Source organism: Ciconia boyciana, chromosome 6 (assembly GCF_034638445.1).
Source record: "Ciconia boyciana chromosome 6, ASM3463844v1, whole genome shotgun sequence".
Classification (NCBI taxonomy): domain Eukaryota; kingdom Metazoa; phylum Chordata; class Aves; order Ciconiiformes; family Ciconiidae; genus Ciconia; species Ciconia boyciana.
The window spans coordinates 17,561,423-17,578,443 of NC_132939.1; the positions used below are offsets into that span (position 1 = coordinate 17,561,423).

Genomic DNA, 17,021 nt, shown 5'->3' on the forward strand with positions numbered 1-17,021 from the left:
CAATCACTCGTGAGCGTGTTGAGAGCTAAGAACAAAGAAATGCTTAAGAGATCTACCACCAGGACACCCTAATTCCTTGTCTTGGCTCTCCTGGGTTTTCCCCATTTCTACCATTTCAGTGGGAGATCACACTGATGTTAAAAAAAAAAAAAAATCAGATAGCAAAATCGAGAGCTTTAAAAACCTGGTTTTCAGAAAGCAAAGGTTCATGAGAATGTATGGGCAATTGGTTGTCAGACTACTTTGCATATGCTCATGGATGAATCATTTTATAGCTATCTGATCATCCAACTGACTCTTGCAAAAGTCTCTGTATAAACGTAACCATTTATCTAGCTCCCAGATTTCTGAGAGTTGAACCCTAGAGCTTCAAAATGTCGTCGAATCTTTTAATCGCAATGGAGACAGCACAACTGCAGACTCTGAAACAGTGTTGCTATTTGAAATAGATTTTTGTTTAGAAAAAGACCTCTTAAGTACTATCCTCTGGTAAATGTATTTACTGAAACACTTGTAAATAGTCATTGCTGTCCTTCTGGCAATTTTATTTGTTATTTGGGATCATACACAATCAGAGAAATTGTGAGAACAGACGGACCTGAAAAACTTCTAAGCATTGATACTGCTTTCTGCATCCCACTAATGACTTTAAATTTAATCAACTGCCCTTTCTACAATGGGGGCTAAATGCCAGATTAAATATGAGCCGTACAGCGGAGAGTTTATTAGAACTGCCTGCCTCCAACAGTAAATTATTTGCAGGGTGCTGAATTATTAGCGTTTCCTATCTTGTCTTCCATTAGTGACCTACATTTAAATGGAAATGTTTTTCTAAAGTAGCATGAGTGACCAAGTAAAACATGCATTTTTTAATATATATGTATTTGTTCTTTTAAATTCTAGGTAACTCACTTTCTGCACTGTTGGATGGGAAAGCAAAGCTTATGTTTCTAAACAGGGGGGAAGATTATATAATTACTATGCCATACGCCCACTGTAAAGGTAAGTTATGACTGTTCAAATAGGAAGAAAACAGAAATAATAATATAATGGTATCTTACTGACTAACTTTGCACTGGCTCTCTTCTTCCCTCTCGAATACCTGGCACCGCAGGGACTGGTAATTCCAGGGAGCAGTTGCTCCACATGAGTCATAGTGCTCAGCAGAAGACTGGTAGTCCTCATTGAAGTCTTTTGGTTTGTCTGTGCGGAGCTGAGAACAGAATTAGGCCCATCTAAGTTAGTTTTAACACTGTGTAGAAACAAAAAAATACTGCGTATATGCACTGCAGATAAAGTGAAGATGGAAAGAATAAGAGTACATTTCTGAGCTTCTGAGGGTAAAAAGTTTTTCTAATGTTAACGCTGATACTGTTTAATATATTTTCTGGCTTTTTGAGAATAAAGGAAATTCTTGAGTTCTATTCTGATTTCTTTGTTACTCTAATCATAATATTCCTCAGTGTATGAGCTGCTTCAGTGAGGCTGATACCTGTTACCATGTGGCTTTGCTCTGTTGAGCTGAATGTGCACTGAGGCTAGGGGATGGCTGCTGATTCACTGCTGTAACTTTGCATTTCTCCTTAGGACGCTAAGTGTTGGTGGCATTTCAACCACAGTGATAAAATCAGTCCTGCAGCTCTTTGATCCAGTTTTGTTTTTTGAATATTTTTTATTTTGGCATGTTGACCTCTAAGTTAATATTTGTGGAGGGTCTAGCTACCTGAAAACAGTAACTTCTATAAATCATGCCCTCTGTGAACTACCCCTGTGCATAAATCTTTTTCTTGTCAATTTCTCCTTTTCTGCAAATGACCTTTTCAGAAAATGGTAAGCATGTGTAAAAAGGAGTCCCCTACATGACTGCTAGTCTCCCAGATTCTGCTGAATCCCATTACAGCCCCTCTCTGCCCCATGTACCCTGTGAGAAGTGACTGGGTCTGTTTAAGCACTAGCCTAAATGAAGTTGCTGGGCACAACTTTCCTTATTTTTCCTCTCCCACTTTCAGCTTGCCACAGATGCACTGTCAGCACCTGTGAGTCAAGCTATTTCCTAGCTGGTGTAATAAATGGGGAATATGGACTCAGGGGAGGATTCTTCATGCTTGTAGCAAAGAGTCATTTCCTAGAAACCTTGGTTCCTGTCTTTTCAAAACTTTAAGCCAAGTAGTGAATTTCATAGCGTGTCGGCGAGAGCCAGTTTGAGTTGAGAAAGCAGATCGCTTCCATTGGGGCCTCTCTTAAGTCTCTTTTTTCCCTTTCAGGAATTTTATATGGTACCATGACAATGGAGCTTGGAGGGAAAGTTACCATTGACTGTGAGAAAACTAACCACAGGGCAGAACTGGAATTCAAGCTAAAAGTAAGAGACATTGTGGCCCCCATTTTGAATGGGTCTCAGGCTTGCCCCTGCACTCCAGGCAAGGTTTGACCATACACACCAGATCATTTATGTACCAGCAATGTATGCGTGCACCACGGGGTGGCCTACCCGGAGAGAAGGCATCATCCTGTAGTCAGTTTTGCCTAGTGCAACTCGATTTGAACCCAGGAAGCCTGAGTTTTACACATGACTTGTTCACTGCCAGCCAGCTGGCTACTGGCCAAACTCTGTTCTGAATGTTTGCCAATGACAGTGTGGCTTCTGTTTAGGAAGGTACAATTATTTTTGCTTGCAAAATACAGCGAGGTGTACAAACTACTTTGAGGCAAGTTAGGATGTGGATCTTCAGTGTAGCTCTCCAGTAGCCATCACATATGTACTCTTACCTTGCAGGTATTACAATGAACTGTAGCTTGTGTTTCTCAAGGCTACAGGACCTTGCCTTGACTGTAGGGTAAGAGCCCATTTTCAGGCAGATAATTTTGAGTGGCTATCACACTGACAAGCCACCCTGTCATTGCCTTGTACTGACTTATTCATGTAGCTATTCCCTCCCCTAGAAAGCTTAGTGATGCAAATTTATGGCATGGAGATAAAATGGAGACATCTTTGAGCATTCCTGTAGTTATATGTGTCAAAATTTGGGAGGGAAAGTGATGACCTGTAACTTTTCTTGGACAGTTAACTTGCTTTTTAAGGAGCATCCAGTTCTCTTCTGTTCCAACAGTTTCTTGCCTCAGCATAAAATGAAAGGTGGAGAACTGAGAGCCTGCAGGACTTTAGAGTTGCAGCCTTAGCCAACATAAATGTGAGAGATTACTGGAGTTAAGGGAGTCTTTTGCAGACTGCGTTTTTCTGGGGCCAGTAATAATTTTCTGTCTTTATTTGCCCATACAAAGTGAACTGTTGCCCTGTGTACTTCCTTGACATTTGCATATACTTGTCTTTAAAGCCTGTTCTTCCCGTGGGCCTGATGTACTGTGTTGAGACCAATGGAATACTTCCCTGACTTTGGTCAGTGTCATCTCAAACCTACAAACACTTCAGAGGTTAAAATTCAGACCCTTCTTTTCTGGCTTGAAAACAATACGCTTAGTCCAAACATGACTCAGAAAGGTCCCTGTGGCTTAATTACGTGCTCTACTTTGAATATTCCTTTTTTAGTAGAATTGTGAGAAGTTAAAGGTAAACCTCATAACTTTGTTCTTAATTTGGAGATGTACCAATTCTCTGCTGGATTGCATACATTGATTCTTGAGATACTTGTGATTTCTTTTTCCATGGGTGTTGTGGGAAATTTGGTTTTATATTGTTATTAAAAAAAAAATAGTTTCTCTGCACAAATGTTATTGGAAAGTAGCTGCTAAAATATCTGAAGATATGTTGTGTGGTATGAATGGAAGAGCTGGTCACTCTATCACTGCTGTTTCCTGTGTTTGGCAGGCAGGAGGTGAGGGGAATTTTCCATTGTTCTGAGAAACTTTTCCTTGACTCTGGAAATACCCTTTTTCTTTTTTTGTTTGCTGCTGACGAGAGCTTCTTCACACTGGAGACTTCATACAGATGCAGCCATCAGCAGTGCCACACTGCTGTTGCTGTCCCAGAAGCAGGAAAAGTCACCAACTGCATTAGTGCTGCTCCTTTTCTTTGGAGAAGGCTGCAAGTATAAGGGTGCAAACTGTAATGTGATTCTGGACAATGGGAAGGACTTGCCCACGTACACTTATCCTGATGTCTAGCTGACAATAAATGCATTTGCCATGAAGGTGAGGTCTTGCACTGCTGAATGTTAATGCACCTGAAGGCTTATTTCCTTTCCTGCAAACAAAAGGAGGAGGGCACAATGCTAGACAGTCAAAATCTGTGTTAGAATTCATTCTGCCTTTCCCCAGAAAGAGTGGAAATCAAGCAGGTTGCACTTTCCTTCCCTCCTGCTGCATCGCTGTGTTTGGCTCTCTTCCAGTTCTCACTAGACTGATCATATTTTCTATTTCTGTTCTCCCCTGACAGCCCTTCTTCGGTGGCAGCGCAAGCATTAATCAAATCTCTGGGAAGATTAAATCAGGAGAAGAAGTGTTAGCAAGTCTCAATGGACACTGGGTAACATACGATAATCGAAGTTGCTGACAGTTGAAGTGTGCGTGGCAGCAGGGTGCGTGGGAGGACTGGCAGCCCTTGGCTGGCCAGTCCCCTTGCATTGGAGCGGGGCTGTGGACACCTGTGTCCTGCCTCTTTCTGCCATCCCCAGTGAGCGCGGGTGAGCAGAGCTTTCCGGGCCACACCTCCCAAGGTCATTTATGCTTCTGTAGTCCCATCCACCTGCAGTGTAAGTAACACTTGCACTCCCAGAGCCTAGGCCAAACCTGGGACTGGTGAGGTGTGTTTCCATCAAAGCCAGTGGCTCTGTATTTAGGGTCCCAGGCTTAGGACAAGCACTGGTGGCAGGAGACATAGTGTGTCTTATGTGTGATTGTGAAAATCATGAGGCTTCCTTTTGTCTTGTGTTTAATACTTCCCCAGCTAAGGCAGTATCAGGGAAGAACTTCATGGGGGTTTAAATGCATTATTTTCCAAGCAAACCTTTATGATAGAAGATAGTTATTCCTCTGTTGATGAGATGAAGGACCAAGAGACAGATTCTGTGAGGGTCTATCCGTATGAGCAGCTCAGAATAGTCAGCAGAGCAGCTAGCACGCTTGTACACCTAGTATCCACAAGTGAATCATTCAAAGGCATCCTTAAGCCAAAATTCAGCAAGAATAAAGTGGCACGGTGAAGGATGTAGACTAGAGTTTTGTTTGGCAACTCCTGGTAACTGAGGCAAAAGCAGTGAGCCCTGGCTTTGGGCTAGACACTTAGGTAATTATCTCAGCTACACTTAGACACCTACATCTTCGTTATACTTGACCTATGCTCCCTTTCCAGTCCATAGAAATTATCGCTCCTGAGACAAGATTTGTCTCATCCTAAAGGAGGTATTTAAAGTAGGTCAGGTGAAATGTGCCTGGATAAAGCCCTTTCTATAGTGAGGTTCTAACCACAGTGTGGCCTTTGGTATTGGACTCCTCCCCTCAGGCAATCTGTCTTTTTACATAAAAAGCTAATGACCATTTTGAAATTGGGAGATTTGCCCTTTCTAAGTGTGTACAAGGAGATTTGCTCCCTGTGCCTAGGTAGGAGATTTGCTCCCTGTGCCCCTGTGCATTCTGAGCTCCCTTTCCTGCAGGATGAGCCTTGGCAATTGTGAGTTGTGCTGAACTGTGGAGAACTTGTCTGTGGTGGGTCCTGTGAACACCATCCGTGAGAGCATGCAATCGAGTGGCTGCCCTGGGGCACTGAGCCACATGGCTGCATGCTGCTCAGCTTCCAGCCTTCTGTGTTTGGGTTTTATCAGCCTGAAAATAATTTATTCCTCCCTTGTTCTTTGTGCTGGTTGTTTGTGGTGCACAAAATTAGAATTATGTATAAAAGAAGTTAAATGGCTTTGAAAGGGTGGCTCCATAAGCTGCTGCTTGCAATTGCATGCTGTGAATAGAGTAGCTGCTGTGCAGCAGTAGGGATGTTGTTTGTTCTCCTCCCTCCCTGCTGAGAATATTGGCCTGCTCTCCTGAGCTCTGCAGGCTTTTCTCTGGCACCGTCCGGTTTCCTGACAGAAACCCTTGCAGCTGAAGGGCTAATTCTCTGTCTCAGGACCTGAAACCCCACCTGAATAAAGGAGGGAAGCAAATCTCAATGCTTCTCAGCCCCAGGATCAAAGTAGCAGCTGAGGGCTTGTATATATGCCCCTTAGAGGTGCACATAGTGATGTTTGATAATGCCTGCCTGCCTCCTCCCATCCACAGCTGGGGGGCTCTTGAGGACCTGAGATCTGTCCTGGAACTGGCACCTCAGGACATGGCAGAGGTAGTCCTGAGAGACACTTTGAGGAGGGATGAGAGTCCCTCAGGGTTGAAGGAGTTTCACAGCTGAAGATGTGGGAAGTGGACTTTGAGACATTCATCAACGGACCATGGCAGGGGAAGAAATGCAGCAGCTGGGATGCAAAGAAATTAGGCAATGACAGGCAAAGCCAATAGCCATGGCCTAAATAAGGTTTGCATGATACTCATACCATGTCCAGGCAGCTGAATGGCACCAATGCACATGCTGTTCAGCAGCTATAATCATCTGATTCATTCCACTTGCAGTCAGCGCCGTGCTGTTCACTATATGCTCTGCAAACTACCCCGTCTGGCCCCGCGGCCTTGCTGCGTCTGTGAGCGAGGCTGGGAAGCAGCTTAGTTAAGCAGGGACACAGCAATATTGTCTAGTCAGCCTCAGATCAGGGAAGTGCTGCTTAGTAGTTGGTTGCCAAGTAAATTGGCAAGGAATTAAGGATGAAAGACCCCTGGAATTTTGAAGCACTAAATGAAATTCAGGAGCAATAATAGAAAAACCTGGCTAAACTGAAAAATAAAAAAAATGAAAGTATCTCAGCTTTAGCTCTCCTTTCTAGAGAGGATGGTTTTTCAGTAGGCTCTGCGTGAGATTTCAGCATTGAGGAACAGACAAAAGACTGGAAAAGGAGCTAGGGATCTTGTTTATATGTGCTGGGTGGTACCTGGGAGGAACAGTGAGGAAAGAAGAGCATCTTAGGGCTTCTGTGGGTACCCTTGTCTGGGGACAAGAGTAACAAAAGGGACTGGGTCCCTTTCTAATTCTTCTCTGATTAATTCAGCCAGTGTTTCCGGGAATGCCTCGCCTCATTCATTTTAGAAACTTTCAGGAAGTGTTCAGTGAGATTTAATGGGATAGAGGAGGAAAGAAGCCTTCTAACCAAGCCCTATCCCTGATCATCATCCGGAAGCAGCTTCCATTTGTCAGGATTATTTTATGCCTCATGTTTCTGATTGTCATTAACCTTTTCACTCAATTTTCCTTCTCAGGATGGGGAAGTGCATATAAATGAGTTGAAAAACGGGAACGCAGAAATGTTCTGGAACCCGACCAGTGAAGTACGAAGGCAGAGACTGAAGCGCCATATTGTGCTGTTTGAGGAGCAGACGGACTTTGAGTCGGAGAGGTAAGGAGCTCTGGGAACATCTTGCTGCCGCTTCTCTGCTGGAAGCAGGGCTCTGATCAGAAGGCTCCAATTCCTCAGCACAGTCCTGGAAAGGCAGTGACCTGCTTTGCCTGCCTATATTACCCAGCCATTTACCCGTTCTTTTCCACTCTATTAACTCTGGAGTATTTCCATGAAGTATAGCTCCGAAATAACCAGGGAGCTGGGCTGAGAAATAGTGGAGGCTACATTTTATCTGCTAAAATAACAACTCTCCCTGAACTCCAGAGATCATGAACAGAGTCTCTGTAACTGCTGGAACATTTTATGGAAGGGCAAGATGTAAGTCTGAGGTTGGATGTCTTGTTAAGAAGGGTTATTTCAACCACAAGCTCTTAAACTAGATGCAGAAATCATGTGGAAAGTCCTGGCAGGAACAGAGCAGTAGTTTGAACCACATAACAAGATTTTATGAGACAATGTAATTAAACAGATGTTTAACCCTGCCTCATAATCTCAGCTGAGATCTCCAATGAAGTCTGCACCAGTTTTTTTAGGGCAGTCTAGATTACCTAAAAATATAGTCCTGGCACATGACTTAGGAAGTGGAAGGAATAACTACGTGATGCAGTGAGCATCCCCGAGCCAGTTCTGGAGCAAGAACAGCTAGAGCAACATCATGTGGTGCTGGCTTCAAACCAACTAGTTCTGCCATCTCACCAATATGGTTAGCCAGTACCAGCTAACATCCCAAGCCAGTACATGCAGTTTGCTGCCTGGCTCTGCATTACATTGGCCACTTCCCTGTGGGCATCTAATTTTGGTGTTGCATCACATCACACTAAGAAGATTCCCCTTTTTATGGGTAAAGAAAGGGATTGCATGAAAATAAAAACACATGAACATTTAGTTAGTTCTGGACAGCAGCGGACGTTATGGGCAATAAAGTCTGTATCTGTAACTTGCAGTCGTGCATTTGCCACTGTCACAGAGCAGAGCAGACCGCAGCACATTTCTCTATTAATCTTCTGAAGAAGACTCTTTTAAAGAAGAAGAGAAATCTCGGTCTTGCGGACAAAGAATCTCCATTTCTCTGTTTACCAGGGTACTACCAGAGCTGACTCCTTTTGCTACATCAGAGATTAATAATGATACATGCATCCAGGGGAAGGAGGCAAAAGGAAAAATTCTAGAGATCCCTAACAGACATTCCACCGAGCTCCTTATTATGCTGACAGTTGCATGAATAAATTACCATCTAATCCAGGTTATGTTCTGCCTGAATTGCTTAGTCTTTCCTGCAGTACTGAAAATCACCTATTTTCACAAATGCTGGAGAGTCTCTGAAGCTCATACCATTATGCAGCTCACCATGCAGGGTCTCATTGTCTGACACACGCAGCTCTTGATGGAGTAATTTGCCCTTGTAAAACAATTTTGTGCGTGTCCCTCTGAGGTTCTTAGAATTAGAGGACTTGCTCTTTACACCACCGCATTCCTTAGAACTGACTCTTTACGCCACCCACCGCAGTATTTTCTCAGGCCGGCTGTTATTTTCACTCCTCCCTCCCCCACCCCCATCACTTTGAGTTTGAATTGAGTTTCCTTCCTTTGTTTCTGGGAGAAGAGATTCATACACAGGAAAACGGGGGTGACGTGTCAAAAAGAACAGGAAAGTGTTCCTCTGCCTTCAGTTAATTATCTAAGAGGCTGCTTTTTTGGAAGTGTTGTGTTAATGTATGGTGATAGAAAGACAATGAAAGCATCAGTATCCCTTTTGAATTAAGAGCTTCACCGTAAGCTCCAAATTAAATGCAGTAATGTATTCATCTTCTAAATGGAGGACTGGTGTTTTGTGGAGCTGGGATTACTGGAACAGCCTGGATCTCCAATGCCTATTCTAACTGCTGAACCACTCGGCAATGTTTTGGGAGGGCTAGCTGCTAATCTCAGAAGTATTTCCAATCTGAAATGAAGATCAGAGTGCTCTGATTAGAGGAACTGTGGAGAGGCCTATCATAGCTTGGCTATAGTAAAAAAAAAAGGTAATGATTTTTCTGTCATAAAAGGCAGACCCTCTCTTCCGGGCAGAGGCTCAGTGAGACATCATATGACAGATCATGTATCTTTTGGCAGCTGAAAACAAGTGCAAGTGAAAGCCTGTGTTCGTGCGTGCAGTTTGTGAGCACAAGTACATGTCCGATTCTTGCAGATTGAATCACTTTCCTACAGATCTGGTTGCTAATCCTATATAGAAGTACAACATTGCATATGCAGCTGCAAGCTGTGCACATGAATTCGTTTTCCAGTGCTTCTAAACTTTAAATACAAAGCCTTTGTTTCAGGGATAGACGTTAACACAAAGGCTCCTAAACATAAATGATTGAAAGGGCAAGGAAGATAACAGATTTTCCATTATATATCAATCTCCTCTAAAGAGGCCACTGACCTCAATGAATTGAGCATAACTGTCTTATAACTCACACAGACAGCACTGAGGATTTTAATGAATATTGTAGGTGATGTTATCTAAGGGAAAGTCCCCCTGTTCTTCAGTAGATCATTGTATACAGCATTCAATGTCACCATTCTCATAATGTTCCTTTAATATACAAGCCAAAATTGAGGCTGAGCAATCCTGTTACAGTTCCTCTGGAGTATCAATAGACCAGAAAAGTGTCTGCTCTAAGGTTCCAGCTGGCAAAATGCATTGTTGGTTTTAAGGTGGTTTAACTTGCTTCCCTGTTTATTTCTAGGCTTTGGCAGCACGTTACCAGTGCAATAAACAAAGGCGATCAACACAAGGCGACGCAGGAAAAATTTGTGCTGGAAGAGGAGCAGAGGAATGCCGCCCGGGAGCGGAAAGAGAACGGCACAGAATGGAAACCGCTGCTCTTCCAGCATGATGCCACAACTAATGAATGGCGCTACAAATACGAGGAGTGAGTGGTGGGGTTGGGGGTTGTGAACAGACCTCGCTGCTTGAGTCCCCAGGGATGCAAGCAAGGTTACAGACCTGTAATTCCGGTCTTGCCATTCCCCAAACTATGCCCTGGGCTTGCTCTTTCTGAGCTCCATGTCATTATTAGAATATCAATAATGATACTAATTGGGAATAGCTGGAAATTAGGGCTTGGCAATGGAAAATCTGCTATGCCATTGGTACAAATCCCTATTGCTGCAATCAAGTGTGGAATCATTTAGCAGAGATTTTCTGCACTGTGCGAGCAGAGTTGACAACCATGCTCTCCTCCCCTGGCAAGAAGGGTGAAGCTTCTGGAGACTGAACCCCCCTCATTTATTGCTAGGAACTGTGAATGTAGAGGGAAGTATCTGTTACTCCTCACACTGCATCTATGGAAACTCTGGTTACTGTCAGGGATGAATGCCTGCCCTGATGCATGTGGAATTAGTGTCTTGCTCTTAACACACCTGGTGTGGGATTCTCGCTTTTCTGATGTTTTTTCCTTTGGTCTCAAAAGTTTAAGACCTTGGGATCCTTTGAATGACATTGCCCAATTTGAGAAGAATGGGATACTTCAGACCATGGAAAGACACTTATCCACAAGGATGTCAAACCACAAAACAACATGGATAAACAATCAAATTACACGGCACAAGGTAAAAAGCCTGTTTTGGGGAATATAATATTCTTTACAATTGTTTAGATACACAGCCCTTTTCTGCAGCATTTTCATGTAAGCACAGCATAGGCTGAAAGGTTTGTTTTGCATAAATACAGCTTACAACTCTAGACCTGCAATATTATACTATCGTTAACTCCAAGTAATTATAATCCCTGGTTGACATATCCTATCCATTTTGGCATTTTTCTTCCACCCAGTGTTAGTGGCAGTGACTCTTTGGCGACCGGCCACAAGTGGTGTTCCCCAGGGCTCAGTTTTGGGGCCAGTTCTGTTTAATATCTTTATCAATGATCTGGATGACGGGATTGAGTGCGCCCTCAGTAAGTTTGCAGATGACACCAAACAGGGCGGGAGTGTCGATCTGCTGGAGGGTAGGAAGGCTCTGCAGAGGGATCTGGACAGGCTGGATTGATGGGCCGAGGTCAATTGTATGAGGTTTAACAAGGCCAAGTGCAAGGTCCTGCACTTGGGTCACAACAACCCCATGCAGCCCTACAGGCTTGGGGAAGAGTGGCTGGAAAGCTGCCAGGCAGAAAAGGACTTGGGGGTGCTGGTTGACAGTTGGCTGAATGTGAGCCAGCAGTGTGCCCAGGTGGCCAAGAAAGCCAACAGGATCCTGGTTTGTATCAGGAATAGTGTGGCCAGCAGGACTAGGGAAGTGATCGTGCCCCTGTACTTGGCACTGGTGAGGCCACACCTTGAATACTGTGTTCAGTTTTGGGTCCCTCACTACAAGAGAGACATTTTGTTGCTGGAGCGTGTCCAGAGAAGGGCAACAAAGCTGGTGAAGGGTCTGGAGAACAAGTCTTAAGAGGAGCAGCTGAGGAAACTGGGGTTGTTTAGCCTGGAGAAGCGGAGGCTGAGGAGAGGGGAGACTTTATTGCTCTCTACAACTACCTGAAAGGAGGTTGTCGAGAGGTGGGTGTCGGTCTCTTCTCCCAAGTAACAAGTGATAGGACAAGAGGAAATGGCCTCAAGTTGCATCAGGAGAGGTTTAGATTGGGTATTAGGAAAAATTTCTTTACTGAAAGAGTGGTCAAGCATTGGAACAGGCTGCCCAGTGAGGTGGTGGAGTCACCATCCCCAGAGGAGTTCAAAAAACATGTAGATGTGGCACTTCAGGACATGGTTTAGTGGGCATGGAGGTGTTGGGTTGACGGTTGGACTAGATGATCCTAGAAGTCTTTTCCAACCTTAATGATTCTATGATTCTTGTACTGGGTTTTGCACATGACTGAGCTGAACTTCACTGTTCAGTGTTTCCAAAGCAGAAAACTTCCCATAGTGAGGGTGCGAGTAAGGTTTTGGAGTACACAGCTGAGATCCTGCAACTTCAGTTTCGGTCTTTGCCATCTGCCTTTGTCACTTACTTCCTCTTAGACAAGACACAAAACCTCTCTCCATCCTTTCCCTTAAACAGAGATGATGCTTTCTTATTTCATTGCATTCATCTTTGGAGTAATATATGTCATTCATAAAATGCTTTGTAAATGTAGAACTGCTGAACTAGCTAGATATAACCCATATTACACTGAAGAACTCACATCTTATTATGTACATAGACTTTTCTTTTATAATACCCCAAATATGAATGTTTCTGAAACAATGGGAAGGTTGAGGTTCATAACTGCTTTTCAGACCCTCCAAGTGAGAAGTTTGAATCAGTGTGTTTGGTTTACCCATCTGAGAGGTAGGGAGAAACTTTCCAAAGTGCATCAAGAAATTAGCCATAAAAGCTCTGTGATGTTTAAACCCTTCAGGCACCTTCTGAAAAATCTTCCCCGGGAAATTTGAGTCTAAATTTTTCTTCTTTTCATCCTTTCTCTTATGCATCTGGTTGGTGGGTACACAACTCAGCAAAAGAACCATAAAGTTCATCACTAGTATGTGTCAGTTAAAGCTACAACAAGAATAATTTAGATAGGTGTCTTAAAGATGTTATCATTTGAGGAAATGCTTCTGTACAGGGCATGTGTGTAATATCCTTAAGTAGCTGCCAGGAGTCCAACTACTAGGAGTTGCTGAGAAAGCAATCAAACTTCGCAATCTCGCAGATATTCCCTAGCACCCCAAATTACTTTGTTTGAAGCCAAACACAAGAGTCTTCAATTTGACAGTGACCGAGTCTCTTTTAATCCCTGTTTTATCCAGAGGACTGCCAAAGACTGCAGGCGCCGCAAAACCAGTGATCAGCCATCCAACCACAGCCAGAATACAGAGAGCAGCTGTTCAACACCAGAGTCGGTGCAGGAGCTCTCAGATGACGATGGCAAGTATTTGGGTATTGCTGGGTCAGGCTTTAATGTTCTTCCCTCGGTACCTTATTCCTTGAGCCAGCCCTGGGACATTTCCTGGCCCAGTTAATGCCATGGGCCAATAGCCCACAGGCAAACGCAGAGAATGTTCTGCTTTTCTGTTCTCCATTCGTACCTCTCTTTCTGCCTTATGCTATCCATGCCCACAAGGGCTTCCCAACTCCTGGCACAAACATGTTGCAAAAATACACTGAAATTCCAATAGGTACAAGCTGGCATGAACATGTTGGAAAAATACAATGACATTCCAATCAACAGATAGGAAACAGGCTTCGTTTCTCATTCCCTTTTCTCAGCCTTTGTTGGAGGTGACCTTGAATGTTTCAGAGATGGGGGCAGGTGTGAGCACTCCATTCCCCTCCCCTCAGCTGGGGAGGATGCTGCAAAAATTGTTTCCTGAGAGCCAAGAAGCCTCAGGCCAGTGGCACAGAACCTGTTCCATTGACCTGTGTCTTTGGGGTGGAAGATTATGTCTGCTGTCTCCTTCTCCCCAAGTTTCCTCCTGAGGGTGTCCCCCCTGGCTGTGACGGTTTGATCACAGCCAGCCCCTTGCTGAGTGAACCTGGTTTGTGTTTCATCACCACCACCAGAGATGGTGATGCAAAGCATAATGTCCTTCAATATTTTGCTGCAGGGTTTGAAAGCCTGTGTGCTCAGTGCGGGAAAGAAATGAATCACCTGAAGGAAATTCATTCAGCCGTCCTATCCCTACAGAGAGCCCAACAGGACATACACAGGTAGCCATTTTCTCTCATCAAATCAATGAGCTTAACGGGCTAAAAATAACCTGTGGCATTTAACTCCTCCACTGTGGCCTTTCGAGTGTCCTTATCGGCTGCAGGGGTGCAGATAACAACTGTTTCGAAAGGGAACCTATTAACACACTGGAAAGGCAAAGCCATCCCCTACTTGAAACACCGAGGAAATCTCCTCTTCTTAAGACTCTCTTTATGGGGCTAGAAGCATCACCTCAGCATGTTAAGCATCTCTTGGCACTTCCAACTGCAAAACAGCTGCAGAAGCTGGGAGGGGCTGGGCCAGGTCCTGGCTATAAATAAATCTCTTCTAGGCAAGAAGGCGTGGGGTCTCCCTTCTCATCATTTCTCCATTTGCTGCAGAGGTGCAGGCATGCAGTCTGAAAACTGGGCTGCATGGGTGAAAAGCACTAAATTCCCACTTTTTGTATAAAATGCTAGTTGCTGTCTGAGGTAAGCAGTGAGCACACCTGCTTAACCTGCTGCTGGCAAAGGGCTTTGCACCACAGACTCCTGTGGGGAGGGCAGGGTAGATATTAACGGCTCCATCTGTTCCAGGGAGCCCTGCTGATTCCCCTCTGCATGAGGAGTATTATCCAGCCTTCCCAAGGCTTCAGTGGGGTGGGATCACACATGAGGCCCACCGTTTCTGGATGCCGGAGCCATCAGTGATATGGCTTTGGCTTTTCTCTGCTGCTCTTGGGGTTGTCCAGGGCAAGTTCTTCTATTTGGGAAGGTTAGGGCATAGGTTTGTGAGTGGGTGCTGGATGAAGAGATTTCTTGGGGTTTGTGCCCTTACACCTTCTCATGCCAACCAGCATGCTCTGCCTGATCCAGCAGCAGCCAGAAGTACTTATCTTTGTGTTAACAAGAGGGGAGGTAAAGTCTGCAGGGCACTGTGCTGGACCCGTGAGGGTGTCTCTGAAGTACAGGGATCCCTCTCAGTGTGAAAACTCTGGGTACGTGCGCACGTGTGAATGCACACCTCCCTACGACACCCGAATAAACATACTGCTTTCTTTTCCAGAAACCTCAGTGCTCTGAACAAAAAGTCCTTCCACAGGAAGGTCTCTTCTGAAAGCTTCCTCCTGGACTCTCGCTGTTGGTTTCTCCTCTGCATCTTTCTTACGTGTCAACTATTCATTAATTATGTCTTCAAATAAAATCACTACGTTTGGCAGCAATAACAATTACGGGCTGCAGGAGGGGGGCCACTTGCGCAAGGAGCCCAGCGAGGCACCAAAGCACTTTAGAACCAACGCGGCAGAGGTGGAAGAAAGTTGAAAAACGAGGTTAAAAAGGGACCTAGGAACCTGCAAAACTTTGTTCCTGCAGATTATGTCATTTTTGCCTTTTACATGTACATCTTCAAGGACCTCTTAACCTGTATGGGCCTTAATGCTGAAGCCAAATGTAGCTTTAATTGTGCAATTTGTTTTCTATGTCTTGTCATTTTCTGATGCAATTAATAATTACCCAGCAGTATTGGTACCCCCAAAATGGTAAACACCCCAGTGTTTTGGAAAGGTCACGCCAGCCTGGTTCATAGCTCTACAAGTGAGGGAGTGCAGTTGGGGAGCTGTAAAGAACTGATGTCCATGGTGCCTGTCCAGCTGCCTTTAATTATGGGAGGGAGCACACTTGGTCCAAAAAATCCACCCCCTGGGTATTAAGTCATGATCTGTTTTGTCAGCACACACAGAATGGGACCTCAGGATGTGTTTTATTTTCCATTCCATGGGAACTGTAAATATGCACAATTTCCTAGAGCCATTCCTCTTTAGGAAATGGGGAGTATTCAATGAAAGCTCCTCGTCTGGTTACGGAGCTGACTGGTGTCCTGGACCGGGCCCATCGAGTGTAATGTCAGACACACCTGTTCGTAAAACCTGGTCACTTATTATTATTGTTATTATTTGCTATATGGCTGTTTTATAATATCACGCACTAGCATTGTAGAGAGGAATGCACTGCCCCAGGATAGGTGAGAAGGATGGGAGCGATATAGGTGTACGTGTGTTTGGTCGTATGCACATCTATTGTCAAAGGTCAGGAAGGAGGAAGGGTTTTGCCACTGCATTGTTCAGCTCTGTTAATAGTCTTCCTATTTGACACCATTTTTTAAAGATTTGCAATATTTTCTGTAGACTGCGGACAATACTAAGCCTTTCTTTTCTGGCCTGAAGTAGTTCCAAGTGGTAAGTACTGCTATATATACAGCCTTAAAATACTTAGTGGTGGTGCCAGTCTGGGCTATCCTTTCAATGTAAATGTTTCCAAATTTTTAAGTACATTCCTCGTCATATTCCCCAGTTAGGGGAAACCTGTTTGTGCTTGATATGTTGAAATAAAACTACACACAACTTTCAGTGGCAGTCTATCTGAGAAATTATTTGTGTGTTTGAACTTGGTTTTGTGTTTTATAGCATTTTACAAGTAAGCAACTCTTAGGCCATGCTTTTTAGAGGAAAAGCTACTGGAAAAGGCCTTCAAGAATCTCAAGCATAGGCCATAAGTTAGAACAGCAATAGCATTTTGATACCTCTCTGGCTCAAATTGTCCATGTGTTCTAATTGTAGCAGCTTCCTCAAAATGGAAAGAAAAGTGGTTGCCTTGATTTTCACTGTCGTACATGTAAGTGTACAGACTTGTCTTGGACTTAGAAAACGTTATATTAAGGAGGTGACTTGATGTCAGAGAACAGATAATTCCATGGAGAGAACCACAGCTCTCTGACATGAACAGACAGGATAAGAGCTGGCATCCAGAAGCTGACATTCAAGAAACAGATCACAAATAATAAAGGGTGAGAGTGATTTCATTATTAGCAAAAGCCTCCAGAAAACCAAAGGATTCTTCATCCTTGAGGAATCATCCTTG

At 44.1% G+C, this 17,021-nt stretch overlaps 1 protein-coding gene across 5 annotated transcripts in view; it reads left to right on the forward strand.

The window, feature by feature from the left end:
- OSBPL5 (oxysterol binding protein like 5) overlaps positions 1–16,510 on the forward strand; it is a 145,896-nt gene extending 129,386 nt beyond the window's left edge. For all 5 annotated transcript variants that reach the window (XM_072866264.1, XM_072866266.1, XM_072866269.1 and 2 more), the window contains 9 exons: positions 904–1,002; positions 2,265–2,362; positions 4,394–4,483; positions 7,309–7,445; positions 10,181–10,366; positions 10,907–11,045; positions 13,223–13,340; positions 14,021–14,123; positions 15,169–16,510. In XM_072866264.1, coding sequence (XP_072722365.1) covers positions 904–1,002; positions 2,265–2,362; positions 4,394–4,483; positions 7,309–7,445; positions 10,181–10,366; positions 10,907–11,045; positions 13,223–13,340; positions 14,021–14,123; positions 15,169–15,304 — 1,106 coding nt within the window. In that variant the 3' untranslated portion in view covers positions 15,305–16,510. The remainder of the gene's footprint in view (positions 1–903; positions 1,003–2,264; positions 2,363–4,393; positions 4,484–7,308; positions 7,446–10,180; positions 10,367–10,906; positions 11,046–13,222; positions 13,341–14,020; positions 14,124–15,168) is intronic.
- The last annotated feature ends 511 nt before the right edge of the window (positions 16,511–17,021 follow it).